Source organism: Netta rufina (genome assembly GCF_964035555.1).
Source record: "Netta rufina genome assembly, chromosome: 1".
Lineage (NCBI taxonomy): Eukaryota > Metazoa > Chordata > Aves > Anseriformes > Anatidae > Netta > Netta rufina.
In genome coordinates this window covers 28,053,920-28,066,782 of record NC_140123.1, presented here as the reverse complement: position 1 = coordinate 28,066,782, position 12,863 = coordinate 28,053,920, and the positions used below count along the sequence as shown (strand labels likewise).

Here is a 12,863-nt window from a genome sequence, read left to right as displayed (position 1 = left end):
TGTTATTTTTTCCCCATTTTCTTTTTAGCTGATTCCCATGCAGTGCTAAAGCTTCCCTCTGCTGTCGGGTTGTGCCTGCCCCTAACTCCTCCTGCTGCTGGGGCACCGCGATCGGCAGCCCACAGCCACCAGAGCTCACAGCAGGAGGAGCAGCAGCATGCTGCCACGTGGGCATCTGCTCTGCTGTCAGAAAACCAGCTCAAGACAGGTTTAAACAGAGCCTTTTCCACAGTGGCTGCTTTGTCGGTGATGGTACAAGGATGGAAGGAAGACTTGGGCTACCTGAAACGGTAGATGGCTGCTGTAGGCGTGGAAGGAATTAAGTTTTGCTTCTCTTCCTCAAGCAAACATTGAATGTGCAGGGGAGGAACCTTACAGGCTTTCATGGTATCTCATGTCAAGAGGATTATTGACCAGGAGCTTCTTCTATAGGGGAGGGTGAGCAGATGAGTAGGGAATGGCAAAGCTGGGTGCAAGGGTTGCCGTTTCCAGTGGTCTTCTGCCTGCATGTTCTTTGCAGTAGTACAATTATATGTCTGTCTGCTTAATTTTCAGCTCATCAAAGCAGGGTCATAATGATTCTGTTCGTCCTGGAGATGGAGTGGGTGCTGAGCACCGGCCAAGACAAGAACTTCACGTGGCACTGTTCGGAGAGCGGCCAGCGCCTGGGAGGCTACCGCACCAGCGCGGGAGCCTGTGGCCTGCAGTATCCTTTGCTGAGCTCTTTGGCACTTAAACAGCCTCTTTGTTTGTTAGCTTTCTTTTTTTTTATTTCCCTAATTGTCCTTCGTTTTTAGTGCCTTGTGTAGGTTCAGTGTTTTGTTAGAGAAACCGTTATCTAAAGCCGATTAAAAAAAAAAAACGCAGCAGCCCAACACTAACTGTTCTCCTTGCTTTGTCTCCTTAATACGTGGTGGCATATTTAGGTCTTAGCATTTCTGAGCAAAACAATGGGCAATCTGCAACCTGTTGTGGTCTGCTATTGTAATAAATAAGGACAGGACCTTCGTTCAAACATGCAGTGCATTCTTTTTTTTTTCTAAAAATTAATAGTAGCAAAGTAGGTCGGCGATCAGGTCAGCGTGTGTGTGTGTGTGTGTCTATGCATGGGAAGAATTAAATGACTTTAATATGAAATAATGAGTACTTGTCCTTCACTCTGGAACAGCCCACTGTGCATTGGGAATTTGGGCCAACTAAAGAATAAATGGCTCCAGAAATGGCACTCAAGTGGCTTATTCACCTAGAGCTGCCCCAGCTGCCTGACAATAAAAGAAATATTAATTCAGCTTTATTGCAAATGAAAAGGGAAGTAGAAAAGTATGAGCTCTTAGGCTGAAAGCAAGGGTTAGCATAAACAGACTTTTAGTGCCCCATAGCATATGTGCTAGAGATGATGTGTGTTTTGCTAGTTCATGGGAAATGAGACTGACTCAAAATTATACTCTGAGCAAGGGAAATTTAGGCACTTGCTTTATATCTTCTGGCTGAATGAAGGGCAAACTGATCTAAATGGCATAGTGGGTGAACTCAGTTTTAAATTAATTAATTAATATTTTAGAAAGTGTGATATAGAAATTGGTACTGCATTTCCTAAAGCTCTCTAGAGAGCAGACTGGTTCGAGTGATTCCAAATTTTGGAGAACGCTTTAATTTGGGCCATCAGGTCATGCTGGTGGGGGGCCGGGGAAATGACAGCCATTGACAAATACTGCAAAAAACTTGGCAGAACCAGGAATGTTTGGGTTTGGTTGGTTGTGTTGTTGTTGTTGTTGTTGTTGTTTTCCCCAGTGTCCTGACTGCATTTGATCAATGTGAAGCAATTGATCCTTTAATATGCACTATGGAATCTAAATGTGCAATTAAATCAGATGAAGAGGTCAGAACCTGTTGAGATTGTTCCAGTAGGTGGCTGAACAGGTCTGGATTTTATTCTGTTTAGAATACGGTGTGTGATACACCTGGTGTAGCTGGCACTTCCCCAGATTGGACATAAAACATTGGCTGGCTCTTGCAACATGAGCAATTGCTATTAAAAACCATTTACGGAGATAATCTTCTGGAGGACTTCTGTGACACTGGCCAGTGGTCTGGAAAAAAGATGAGAGTTTTATTTGTATACCTAAATATAACAAAGAAGCAGGAAACAAGGAACAGTTATTTTAAACAATTTTATGGAAGGAAAGAGGAATAATAAACACCATCAGACTCTAGCACCTAAGCTAGAGAGCCTGGGGAGATGAGTCTCTTCTGTTCATGGCAAAGAGCTACTTCCAAGGCATTTCATAATTTGTGTTTTTATTATGTTCTTATATCCTCAGGAATAGTCTCTTTTTTTCTTGCTGTTCGGTTTACTCAGGGAGACTGCATTATTAATATGAACAGCTATGAGTTTGATATCTAAAAGTACACCCTGAGTACCTCCTTGAAACTGGAGCACTATTCATGAGGTTGCAGCACACTCACGTTAAAAGCATTAAAAAGTCATGAAAAGCAGTGCATAAAACAAAATTGTGTGTAAACAGCGTATATTCCTCAGCATTTATCCATCAGATTTGATGTGGAAACCCGGCACGTGTTTGTAGGTGACCATTCTGGGCAAGTAACCATACTCAAGCTAGAGCAAGAGTCCTGCAGCCTTGTTACAACATTTAAGGGACACACAGGTAAGGCTTGAGGAGGAGACCCTATGTGGTTCTTCATCTGTGCGTGGCATCACAGCAATGTAACCCTCCTGTGAAACAGTAAATAGCATGGAAGGGAGCTCAAACTGTCCCTACAGCTCAGGGGAGTTTGTTCTTTATTGGTGAAAAGAAGAGGGATTAGACTAAGTACAGAAAACACCCCAATCAGTTACTGCTAATTAAAGTAGAATGAGGACAAAAGTGGCAGTAACTCTGGAAGGTGGAAAAGATGCTTCCTGGGGAAAGACCCATATTGGTAGATGTTACTGCCCCGGTGGGATATGCACATCCAAGATGTGCTCGTTGGAGGAGCTGAGTGGTTGCTTTGCTGCTGGGGCTTGTGCTCCATCATGCTTTACAAACAGCAGCCCTGGGATGTGAACTTGCTGCCTAACAGAAGAAATGATCATTCCTCAGCACCTTCCCTTCGTGTCCCTCCTCTGTGACTAAATGCTGTGATACTGTGCAGATTTCTGTACATTTCCCACTGCCTTCTGTTTTGCTGTAAAATCTGTCACCTGGGAGTGGTGGAGATGAAAAGCTGTGCAGTCACACCGTGACCATCATATGGTGGCTTTCCTGCTGCTGCACTCTGCTGCTCAGTGGGCTCATCCACAGGAGCAGCAGCTGAGCCCTCTGGCTGCAGAAGAGCAGGTTAGGGCTTCGGTAACATTTCCAGGCTGATGCTTATCAGATGGCCAGTACAGTGTCTGCATGGCCATGGCTAAAGAGACCGCTTTTAACCACTCTCTTTGTTTTTGGTGATACATTTAAATATTTGTCTGTATATTTGGTGATATCTTTAAATATGTACCTGTATATTTAGCTGCATTCTTCTGTAATGAAATGAGTGTTCTGTGCATCTCCTCTTTCAGGCGGCGTCACTGCTCTCTGCTGGGACCCAGTACAGCGAGTTTTATTCTCAGGCAGTTCTGATCATTCCATTATAATGTGGGATATTGGAGGAAGAAAAGGAACAGCCATCGAGCTGCAAGGACATAAGTACGTTCAAAGCCGTTCCTCCTGCTTTTATGGGAGAAAAGCTGAAGGCAGAAGCCACATCTGGAAATAGAAACAGCCCAGAGGTTACAGTTTTCACATGCCTCAAGCTTGTATGTGTGACTCCCTGTGGCCCATATACAACCAGAATAAATTGTTTAAAGTGAGTTTTTCAGTTTGGGGCCCACAGGCTAGTTTAAAAGTCTGCAAAGGGTAGTGAAAGAAAGCACAACTATCTGCAGTCCTGAACATGTTATGCGAGAGTGCACCTATGCTGGAAAGGAAGGATCCTCAAACGAACACAGCTGCAGGGAAAATCTTGCTTTTAGGTGTCAGGTTCTTTCGTTCCCCTAGAGGGAGCATCAGGCTTGGACAATTAGTTCCGTTTTACTCCATGCTAACCGGGTCTTTTCCGTCTCACTTTACTTGTAATTCAGGCTGGAGGTAATGTGCTTTGCCCATATGGGCCTTCAACATCTCCGTAATGCTAAGAGGCTTCATCTCTGCACGTACAGACCTCACACGTGCATTGTACAGTAGAAGTCTTTGAAGAAGAGTAAGCCTGTGCTGGGCCTTCATTAGGCTAGAGGTAGACTGGCTGTAGCTGCAATGACTTCTGAGCCTGTTAAATGCTGGCTTACATGTGGGACTGGCACGCCAGGCTCAGGTGTGGAGAGGCAAAATCCCATGGTGGTTCTGGTCTGGCAGTATTTACAGCTTCTTCCATATTCATCCAGTTCCCTCGAGTGATGCTGTGCTCTGCTGAGTGGTTTGGTCGGGCTGCTGGGATTTCAGAGCACTGCAGAGTTCTTGTGGGAATTCCTAGATCACTCCCGAACCCTAACGCTGGCGCTTGCTAATGCACTTGTGCTATATTTATTGCTGTGGAAATTAGTTCTTCTGGTATGAAGTTAGCCTCTGGATCTTAATCGGTAGCATGGCTGTTGGCTGGCTCCATGCTGTTTACAGACCCGGTCCTAATGACAATGGGGATCAGGAAACATTTCACTTAATGGTGACGCTGGAGCCAGCAGGTCAGCGCTGTGAAGGTAGGCTGAAGGAAGAAAGAATCAAAAAATACATAGTGGTTTAAACTGTGTTGTTTCTTAAATGCTGCTTTTTCTTTCAAAGAAGCAAAAGCACCTAAATCATCCGTCTTACCTTGGGAAGGCTTAGAAACAGTTTAACAATTCCTGTACAATTTTTAAAACTCTCCGTGCTTGTTAGAGCTAAAAGAAAACCTTCAGCAGTCCTTCAGGGCTTTGTTTCTAGATGTTGCAGAGTGTTACCAAAACACAGTCACAGAATGGCTGAGGCTGGAAGGGACCTCTGGGGATCATCCAGTCCAACACCCCTGCCAAAAATGATCATGTAGAGCACATTGCGTAGGATCCCATCCAGGTGGGGTTTGAATATCTCCAGAGAAGGATCCACAGCCTCTCTGGGCAACCTGTTCCTGTGCCCTGTCACCCTCACAGTGCTTTCTCCCGTTCAGGTGGAACTTGCTGTGTTTCTATTGCTAGTGCCTCTTGTCCTGTCTCTGGCACTGCTGCAGACAGTCTGGCCCCATCCTCTTGACACCCTCCCTTCAGATATTTATAGACACTGATAAGATCCCCTCTCAGCCTTCTCTTCTCCAGGATAAACATGCCCAGCTCACTCAGCCTGTCCTCATGACAGCTGCTCCTGACCCCTCGTCACCTAAGCAGCCCTGCTCTGGACTCACACCAGTAGCTCCACGTCCCTCTGGTACTGGGGAGCCCAGAACTGGGCACAACACTCCTGGTGTGGCCTCACCAGGGCTGAGCAGAGGGCGAGGATCACCTCCCCTGCCCTGCTGGCAGCACTCTTCCCAATGCACCTCAGGACACCATTGGCCTTCTTGGCCATAAGGGCACATTGTGGCCGCCTTACCGGGGCACTCAGGTGTGAGTGGGAGAGACCCTGCAGTTGCAGCCCTGTTCTGGCTTCCCAGCTCAGCTCCCAGTCCCAGGAGCAATGAAACCAGTTACCAGAACCGGTCCTTGCTTTTGTGGATGCTGCCCAGGTGAGCAACGCTCTGGCTCTGGTCCCACCTGGACAGCAAAGACTCCAATTTGCATCCAGTGAATACCAAGAAAATTAAAAACAAGGAAAAAAAAAAAAAGAAAGAAACAACAGCATACAGACAAACGGGTGATTTATATTGCTTTATTGTACGTTCTGTGGTTACTTTTGTGCTAGCCTTAAATGGCTGATTAGTAACTGTCTTGTTTCTTTTCCAGTGACCGAGTTCAGTCCCTCTCCTACGCTCACCACACTCGGCAGCTCATCTCGTGTGGTGCCGACGGGGGAATCGTTGTCTGGAACATGGATGTTGAGAGACAGGAGGTAGGGGCCTGCTCTTGCCGATTCAGTCTGAAACAGTCTTGGGAAGAAGGGGTCTTCCTAAGGTGTGCAGCTTTCCGTTCAAACAAGATCTTTCCAGGCATTAAAAATGTTGTTGGACATGCTCCAGTTATTATACAGCAATTATGCCGTGCCTTTGATAACACGGTACAGGGGAAATTATCTGGCAGAAAATGTGTATTAGGTAAGCTGCTAAATGGTTTCTGTCCTTTACTGCTCTGAAAGACATCCTCTGAGGAGGGTATCGTGAGATGTTCTGCTTTGTTTTTTCAGGACATCACGAGAAATATTTCAGAGGTAAACGGATAGATTGATTTTTTTTTTTTTTAAAGAAGCAGAATAAGAAAGCTCTTTGTCATCTCTGGAAACCTGCAACCCCGGTGGTTTTTTTTCCCCTTATTCTTGCTAAAAGGCGTTTAGTTAGGGCTTCAGCCTCACCTGCTACCAGGTCTTGCTCCCTTCTGGTATAAACACACATAACTGGGTAAATGATGACGTTGGTGCCCCACACAGTGAGATCTCACCCACACACTCCCAATTCCTTTCGTGCTGCGTGGCCAGCAAATGCAGCCACGTGCAGAAACCTACCCTGGGTCTTCGGTGCTGTGGGAGCTGCCTCCGCTCGGCAGCTTCGAAGACCTGGCTCAGCAGGGTGAGTGAGTGAGTCAGGCGTCAGCCCTGGTGGTGAACGTGGCACATTCTGGCAAAATGAGTCACGGCAAGCCTCTGCGCTTTCCTGCACGGAGGCAGCAGCCGTGCTTAGTGCTCTGCCCTGCTCCCACGGGTGGGCGAGGCTGCGGGTGGGCACAGGCACCACAAATACCCCGAATGCCCTTGGTAGGCAGGTTGGGCTAAGGAGAGGTTAATCCCAGCCAGCGTGGGGCTGTGGCTGCAAGGGATTCAGCTGAAAACACGCTTCTGGGTGCTTTCCTCCACCTCATCCTTTTAGCACGGGATGGGGAAGACCGCTGTAAGTAGAGAAAAGCAAGGAGGGATAAGGGTGATGAGTTTCTCCCAGGGCAGCCTGTGCTTGTAGCAGCACCGTCTGTAATCAGCTTTGCTGCCTCTCCACGAGGGTTTTGGTCTCCTCGGGCTGTGCGAGTCTCCCTTGAGCAAGGAGGAACGTTAAGTGGAAAATTGGATTTTAAAACCGACTGAAATAGGCCTAGGCAGGAGCCGAGCTACTCCTGCTCCTTTTTTTTTTTTTTTTTTTTTTTTTTTTTTACATGAATTAGCATTCCAGTTGGCTCTCTTTAATTGCTCATCTAATGGCCAATTATGTCATCAGCTCCAAAAGTGAAACGAAAGCAAAGCAGGTTCCTCCCTCCCACCAGATGTTTCCTTTCTGCTGCAGCCTGAGCATCCAGAAATGAAAACCTTACTTCAGCCACAAATGAAAACCAACCTTCACCCAGAAATGAAAACCTTACTTAGCCGCTGCCTTCGAGAGGCTGCAGGAAGGGGTGAAGGTTGGTTTGTTGCAAAACAGACAGAAGTGATGTGAGAAGACTGGAGAAGAAATATAATTAGCTAAATGAGGGCTTAGCAGCAGGTGCTAATGGGTGCGCTGCTTTCCCTGACTATCGCTATTTGGGTTCTTCTTGTCACCCATAACACCATAGGGTGTCTGTCCGTTGTGCTAAAACACCTCCAGAATGTAAACCTTTGAGATTTTAGCACCTTTTTGGGGGTCCTACAGCACTTTCTTTTGGATTTTGGCTTTGGTATTTTCCCATGATTTAAGGTGTTTGTTGTTTTTTTTTCCACTTGATGTTTGCTCAGCATTCACTTTGATATCAGGTTTTCCTACATCTCTGAGATTTGCATTCGAGTGAATTAAGCCATGTTATCCCTCGATTCCTTATTTTAATCTCTATTTTTAAAAAACGGTGAGAAGGGAACATCTGAAAAATCCTAGCAGCGTGTCTCTGTTTTGATTACAAAGCAATTCCTTGTCATGAGCAAAACACCTTTTTCATGTTTCATGTTCAGATGCTGAAGAGATGAAAACTTTATTCACGCAGATCTGTAGGCATTAATCTAAAATGCTGTTGTGGGTAGAAAAGACAGATTTGCCCCTGCAGAGTGAACAGCCTTCAAAGTAAGTGACAGAAGAAGCTGAAGCAGGCAAGTTGCTTTATTGTTGGAGGTTAAACCTTTCGTGGGAGTGGAGGGTCTCCATCAGCCTTACCTTATCTTTGCCTGCCTGTCACAATATTTAGGAACGTGGAAATACATTTAGGAATATTCCTATAATAATAATTTAGGAATATTAATACTAAACACCGTGGGGAGAAGGGTTGCATGTCCACCAGCAGCTCAATGCACAACACGTGTCAGGATCCAAGTGTAGGGGAGGAGGTCAATTGCTCCTTCCACGAGCCCCCCTCTGCCATTTCAGGCATTTTCTGAGATCTTGCAGGATCTGACAAGGCTTGCTTCCCTATGGGGAGTCTGTGCCTTGCTGCTCTTCACAGCAAAACCTGGCTGCAGGAGAGAGAAAGGCCTTTGACGTTTTCTTTCTTTTTCTTTAAATCTTTTTACCTTCTTTATCCACAGCGTGAGTGCCGATCTGTGCATTGCATTAGGAACTGGAAGGCTTTCCTTTCATCATCTTTGTGTGAAAGCAGGGAAAAAAGCTGTTTTGGGTTTCAGGCTTGTTCAGGAGAACCTCATTTTGCCTGCCTTGTGTGATTTGCAGCACAGATACCTCTGACAGCAGGAACGCCTCTTACAGCACTGAAAGAAAGAAAAGGAAAGAAAGAGAGGGAGAGGTGGAGGGGGAAGCCACATTTCAGATACCTCCCCCTTCCCTCCAGATAAGGAGCTCAGCTATTGGAAGTACTCATTGCCTCCAGTTCCCCCAGCAGATGGTAAATGCTGTCCAGACGGGACATTCAGTTTTACACGCCTAATTCCAAAAGCGAAGAGGTGGGGGGAGGTTTGTTTCTTCCTGGGTTATTTTTAGGGTCTTATAATCAAACTCTGCTTCGTGTGGTGGGTGAGAAGTGTTCCTCCTGCGTCCTTCAAGGCTCGGAGCCGAGCCCAAATAGACGCCCCCACGAACAGGTAAAATGGCTTCTTGTGAAAATGGTTTTTAATCCAACAGCATTACTGCACCCCAACACATCTCTCTTGTCCTGTCTCTGGGCTCTTACAGAACTTTGTTGCTCATTCCTTCCGTTTATGTTGCAGACCCCTGAGTGGCTGGACAGCGACTCCTGCCAAAAATGTGACCAGCCTTTCTTCTGGAACTTCAAGCAAATGTGGGACAGTAAGAAAATAGGCCTCAGGCAGGTTCGTATGGGTCCTTTGGTGCATTAATGCGATGCAGATAGGCTTCTTCTCTCTCATCATGTATTTTGGTTATTTTTTTCCTCCCTAACAGCTTGAGAACTTGTACTTTGTTCTTCTGCTGAGTGCTCAATTGTGATTTCTGCTTGGGAGGAACACACTGAGAGCCAAAAACCTGGCCCGTCAGAAGCAGAAGCTTTTTCTCCCTTTTTTTTTCTTTCTGCAGCCAGTTCCAATAGCAAATGCACATAATAGAGCCTGGGCTGAATAAATTGTTTTGAGGCTGTCTGTAGCTTTAGCCATGTGGGATTTTGCTTATTGTCAGTTGAGGCTGCTGTAGAAAGAAATTTGCAGATGATTTTTGGAGATGGTGCTGGAAGCAAAGCTGTTTCCAATGGGCTTGGGTAAACATCTGTAACTGCTCAGGCTGTGTTGGAAATGGCTTCGGCTTACTGGTCTGCCTGGAACACGTGTGAGAAAACACAGCCTTGGCTGAAAGACACCAAGGGCTTGACTGAGATGATTCGGTGGTATGTGTTAGGGGAGAGGCTGGGATAAGGCCCTAGAATGATGCTGCAGCACCACAGCCCTCTCCTGCTTTGACCTGGGCATCCTTCAACACGGCAGGCATTGCTCGGTGGTGGTGTAGTTCCCTACAGCCCCATGCAAGACTCAAAAGATGTCCATCCTGCCCTAGGTACGCCCATCTTCCCATCTCTCTCTCTCTCCTAACAAAAAGAGGACAGCTTGGACAACTTTTTTGTTGTCTCCTACAGCACCACTGCCGCAAGTGCGGGAAGGCCGTCTGCGGCAAGTGCAGCTCCAAGCGCTCCTCCATCCCCCTGATGGGCTTCGAGTTTGAAGTGAGGGTCTGCGATAGCTGCCACGAGTCCATCACGGATGAAGAGTAAGTGTGGACAACCTGGAGCAGGACAAAACTCCCCGTCTGGGAGGGCCTGTGGGGCTGTGGGAGGGAGCAGCTGGTGGGGTGGCCCCTGGAGAAGGGGCAAGAGAAGCCCATGAAACGCCTCACAGACCAGAGAGGGGTGCAGGGACGTCCAACCCTCCTCTTGTCATGCTGGGAAGGTCTCAAATTGCAGTTTACAGGGGGGTTGCTGAGTTGGAGGCTTACAGAAGCACTCAAATGCTCCTTGTTGACACATTTTTTGCTGATTTTGATCTCTTCCTTCAGGCGGGCGCCCACAGCTACCTTCCACGACAGCAAGCACAACATAGTTCACGTACACTTCGATGCCACCAGAGGATGGCTGTTGACCTCGGGGACAGACAAGGTTATTAAGGTAGGAGGGAGGGGATGGCTCTAGCTCCTCTATTTCATTTTCCCTTTCTCTCCCATGTGGATCCACGTACATCCTACCCACTGTCTTCCACCCAGAGCTCTCTCTCACCAACTGATGCAATTGTGCTCAGTAAAGAGCAAAGAGGTCCTGGTCTATGAATTACTGCCTGAAGGGACAGGGACGACACTGCAGCAAAGTCAGTGCTCACGGCGACTTCTCTTCAAGGAAGACAAACCGTGTTTTGATGTGGCTAATTAGTTCGTGTGGCCAGGTGAAGAAAGGCCCCACAGATGTCAAATCTCCATGCAGAGAAATAGCTAAAATGATGAGTAAGTTTATAACAAAGCTCCAGCAATTAAAAACAAAACCAAAAAAACACAACCTCGTAATCATAGTATGGCTGCTTATCATTCAAGTTAGCAATACAGTGTGGATTTTGTTTAGTTTCTCTTAAAGCCAGCTATAAACTCAATTTGTAGGAATAAAGTGTAAAGTGACAGGAGTGTTAGAAAATGAAATTAAGCTTTGTTGGACCATTGGATGTGGTGCATCCAGCCCTGGCCAAGTAGCCTCCCTTAGGCAAAAATAAATAAATACAAATTGCTTAGATCTGACATTACATACTGTATTTTATTGTATTTTGCCACTATTCACCATGTTATTGTATGTTGTTACATCAACAGCTGTGGGATATGACACCAGTAGTGTCTTGATGATGCATCAGTGGAACTGGAAGGGTGACATTGACAGAAGAAGCAGATTTCCTAACCCTAATCATACTGCAGAAGATAGATAACGCCGGGCGCATACGGCAGATGAGAAAGGAACTAATGTGTTTACAACGATTTTATGTCCTCTGCTTGATCAAGGCTGAACATTTGCACGAAGACTCTTTCCACTTTCTCTCAAAATATCCCAGAAGGTATTTTTTTAACTAATGGTTTGTACGACCTGACGTCGGTTGTCTTGAGTTCGTTCGGAAAACCCGTGTGCGGTGCAATTTTTAGTTTTTGTATTTCCCTGTGTCAGGATACTTGCTGCTTTGTACAGAGGGCTCTGGGTTTGTGTCTCACCACGTGCGTTTTCAGTATCGACAGACGGCACAAAGGCAATCGGCTCTCCCCACAGCGAGCACCTCTCCGTTGGGGACGGTCCTGCTGACGATGCTCTCTTCCGTGGAGGAGCTCCAGGCACGGCGCTGCGCGTTCCCTGCGTTTGGTGGACTTAAAATTCCTAAAAAGGGCTCTGCCATCCACTTGTCCTCGCAGATATCAGCTGGCGAGCGCTGTGTTGTTTCGCGGGAGCTGAAGTGCAGCTTCCAGCCGCTCTCCTTGCCGCACAAGTTGCAAAACCGGGGGGCCAGGTTGCATAGCAACTCATTTCTACAAAAGCTGAAATAGTTTTCCAGCTCAGAGCGTTGCAAGGAGCACGCAGACCTGCTTTGATGAGGCTGCGGGCTGATTCAAATGAAATCAGTGACAACTGTCAGCAGCTTTGGGGAGGGTGTGCATGGGGGCGTGGGGAGCGGCTCTAAAGCTGGTCTGGGTCTGAAAAGTCTGTTTTACCTCTACCTCTACCTTGCGCAGCAACATTTCAGCATTTATATCTGTCGGTGATGTTGAACATGAATTTGTTTTTCCTTATTTTCCATACGGTTAGTCATATTTATTTTTTAAAATGCTGATGGTTTTTATTAATTTCCTCCTTAGATCAGAAACTGATATTGCTGAATGACACCCGTTGTCCTGTTGTCATATTTGACAGTTTCTTTTAAAAAATAAAAAGTATTTAAAAACCTGGGTTACTAACTTACCTTTTTAAAAGGAAATTGTCGAGATGAATAAACAGCAACAACACAAACCCACAGCTTTTTTTTTCCAGAGGGATGTTATCTGAGGAGTCATCTTTGAGTTCCTCTACATCCATTGCAGTATTTAACACATTATTGCCAATGCTTTTGGAAGAAACTGGCATGGAGCAGCAGGCTGGGGGTTTCCTGGGTCTCCTCTTTAAGCAGGGCTGTCGGTCCCTACCTCTGACACAGCAGGTCGGTGGTGCTCAGTCTTGCCCCAGTTTGTACTTCACTTTTCCGTGCTAAATGGGAAGTCGTGATGGCTACCACTACAAAGCACGTTGCTGCATAGAGAAGAGCTTTCTGCTTTCGCATGAGAGGGAATGCCAAAAGAAAACAAACCTT

General features: G+C 46.3%; 1 protein-coding gene across 2 annotated transcripts in view; it reads left to right on the top strand.

Moving 5' to 3' along the window:
- WDFY2 (WD repeat and FYVE domain containing 2) overlaps positions 1-12,636 on the top strand; it is a 58,433-nt gene extending 45,797 nt beyond the window's left edge. Inside the window, exons 5-13 of one of the 2 annotated variants that reach the window (XR_014619342.1) lie at positions 556-706; positions 2,554-2,666; positions 3,560-3,686; positions 5,948-6,053; positions 9,267-9,368; positions 10,142-10,272; positions 10,558-10,666; positions 11,350-11,588; positions 11,696-12,636. Coding sequence is in view for 1 of the 2 variants with exons in the window: in XM_084306360.1 (XP_084162486.1) it covers positions 556-706; positions 2,554-2,666; positions 3,560-3,686; positions 5,948-6,053; positions 9,267-9,368; positions 10,142-10,272; positions 10,558-10,666; positions 11,350-11,379 (869 nt within the window). In the remaining variant the exon portion in view is untranslated. Of the gene's footprint in view, positions 1-555; positions 707-2,553; positions 2,667-3,559; positions 3,687-5,947; positions 6,054-9,266; positions 9,369-10,141; positions 10,273-10,557; positions 10,667-11,349 lie in introns of both variants that reach the window. The other variant, XM_084306360.1, reaches the window with a different exon arrangement.
- The last annotated feature ends 227 nt before the right edge of the window (positions 12,637-12,863 follow it).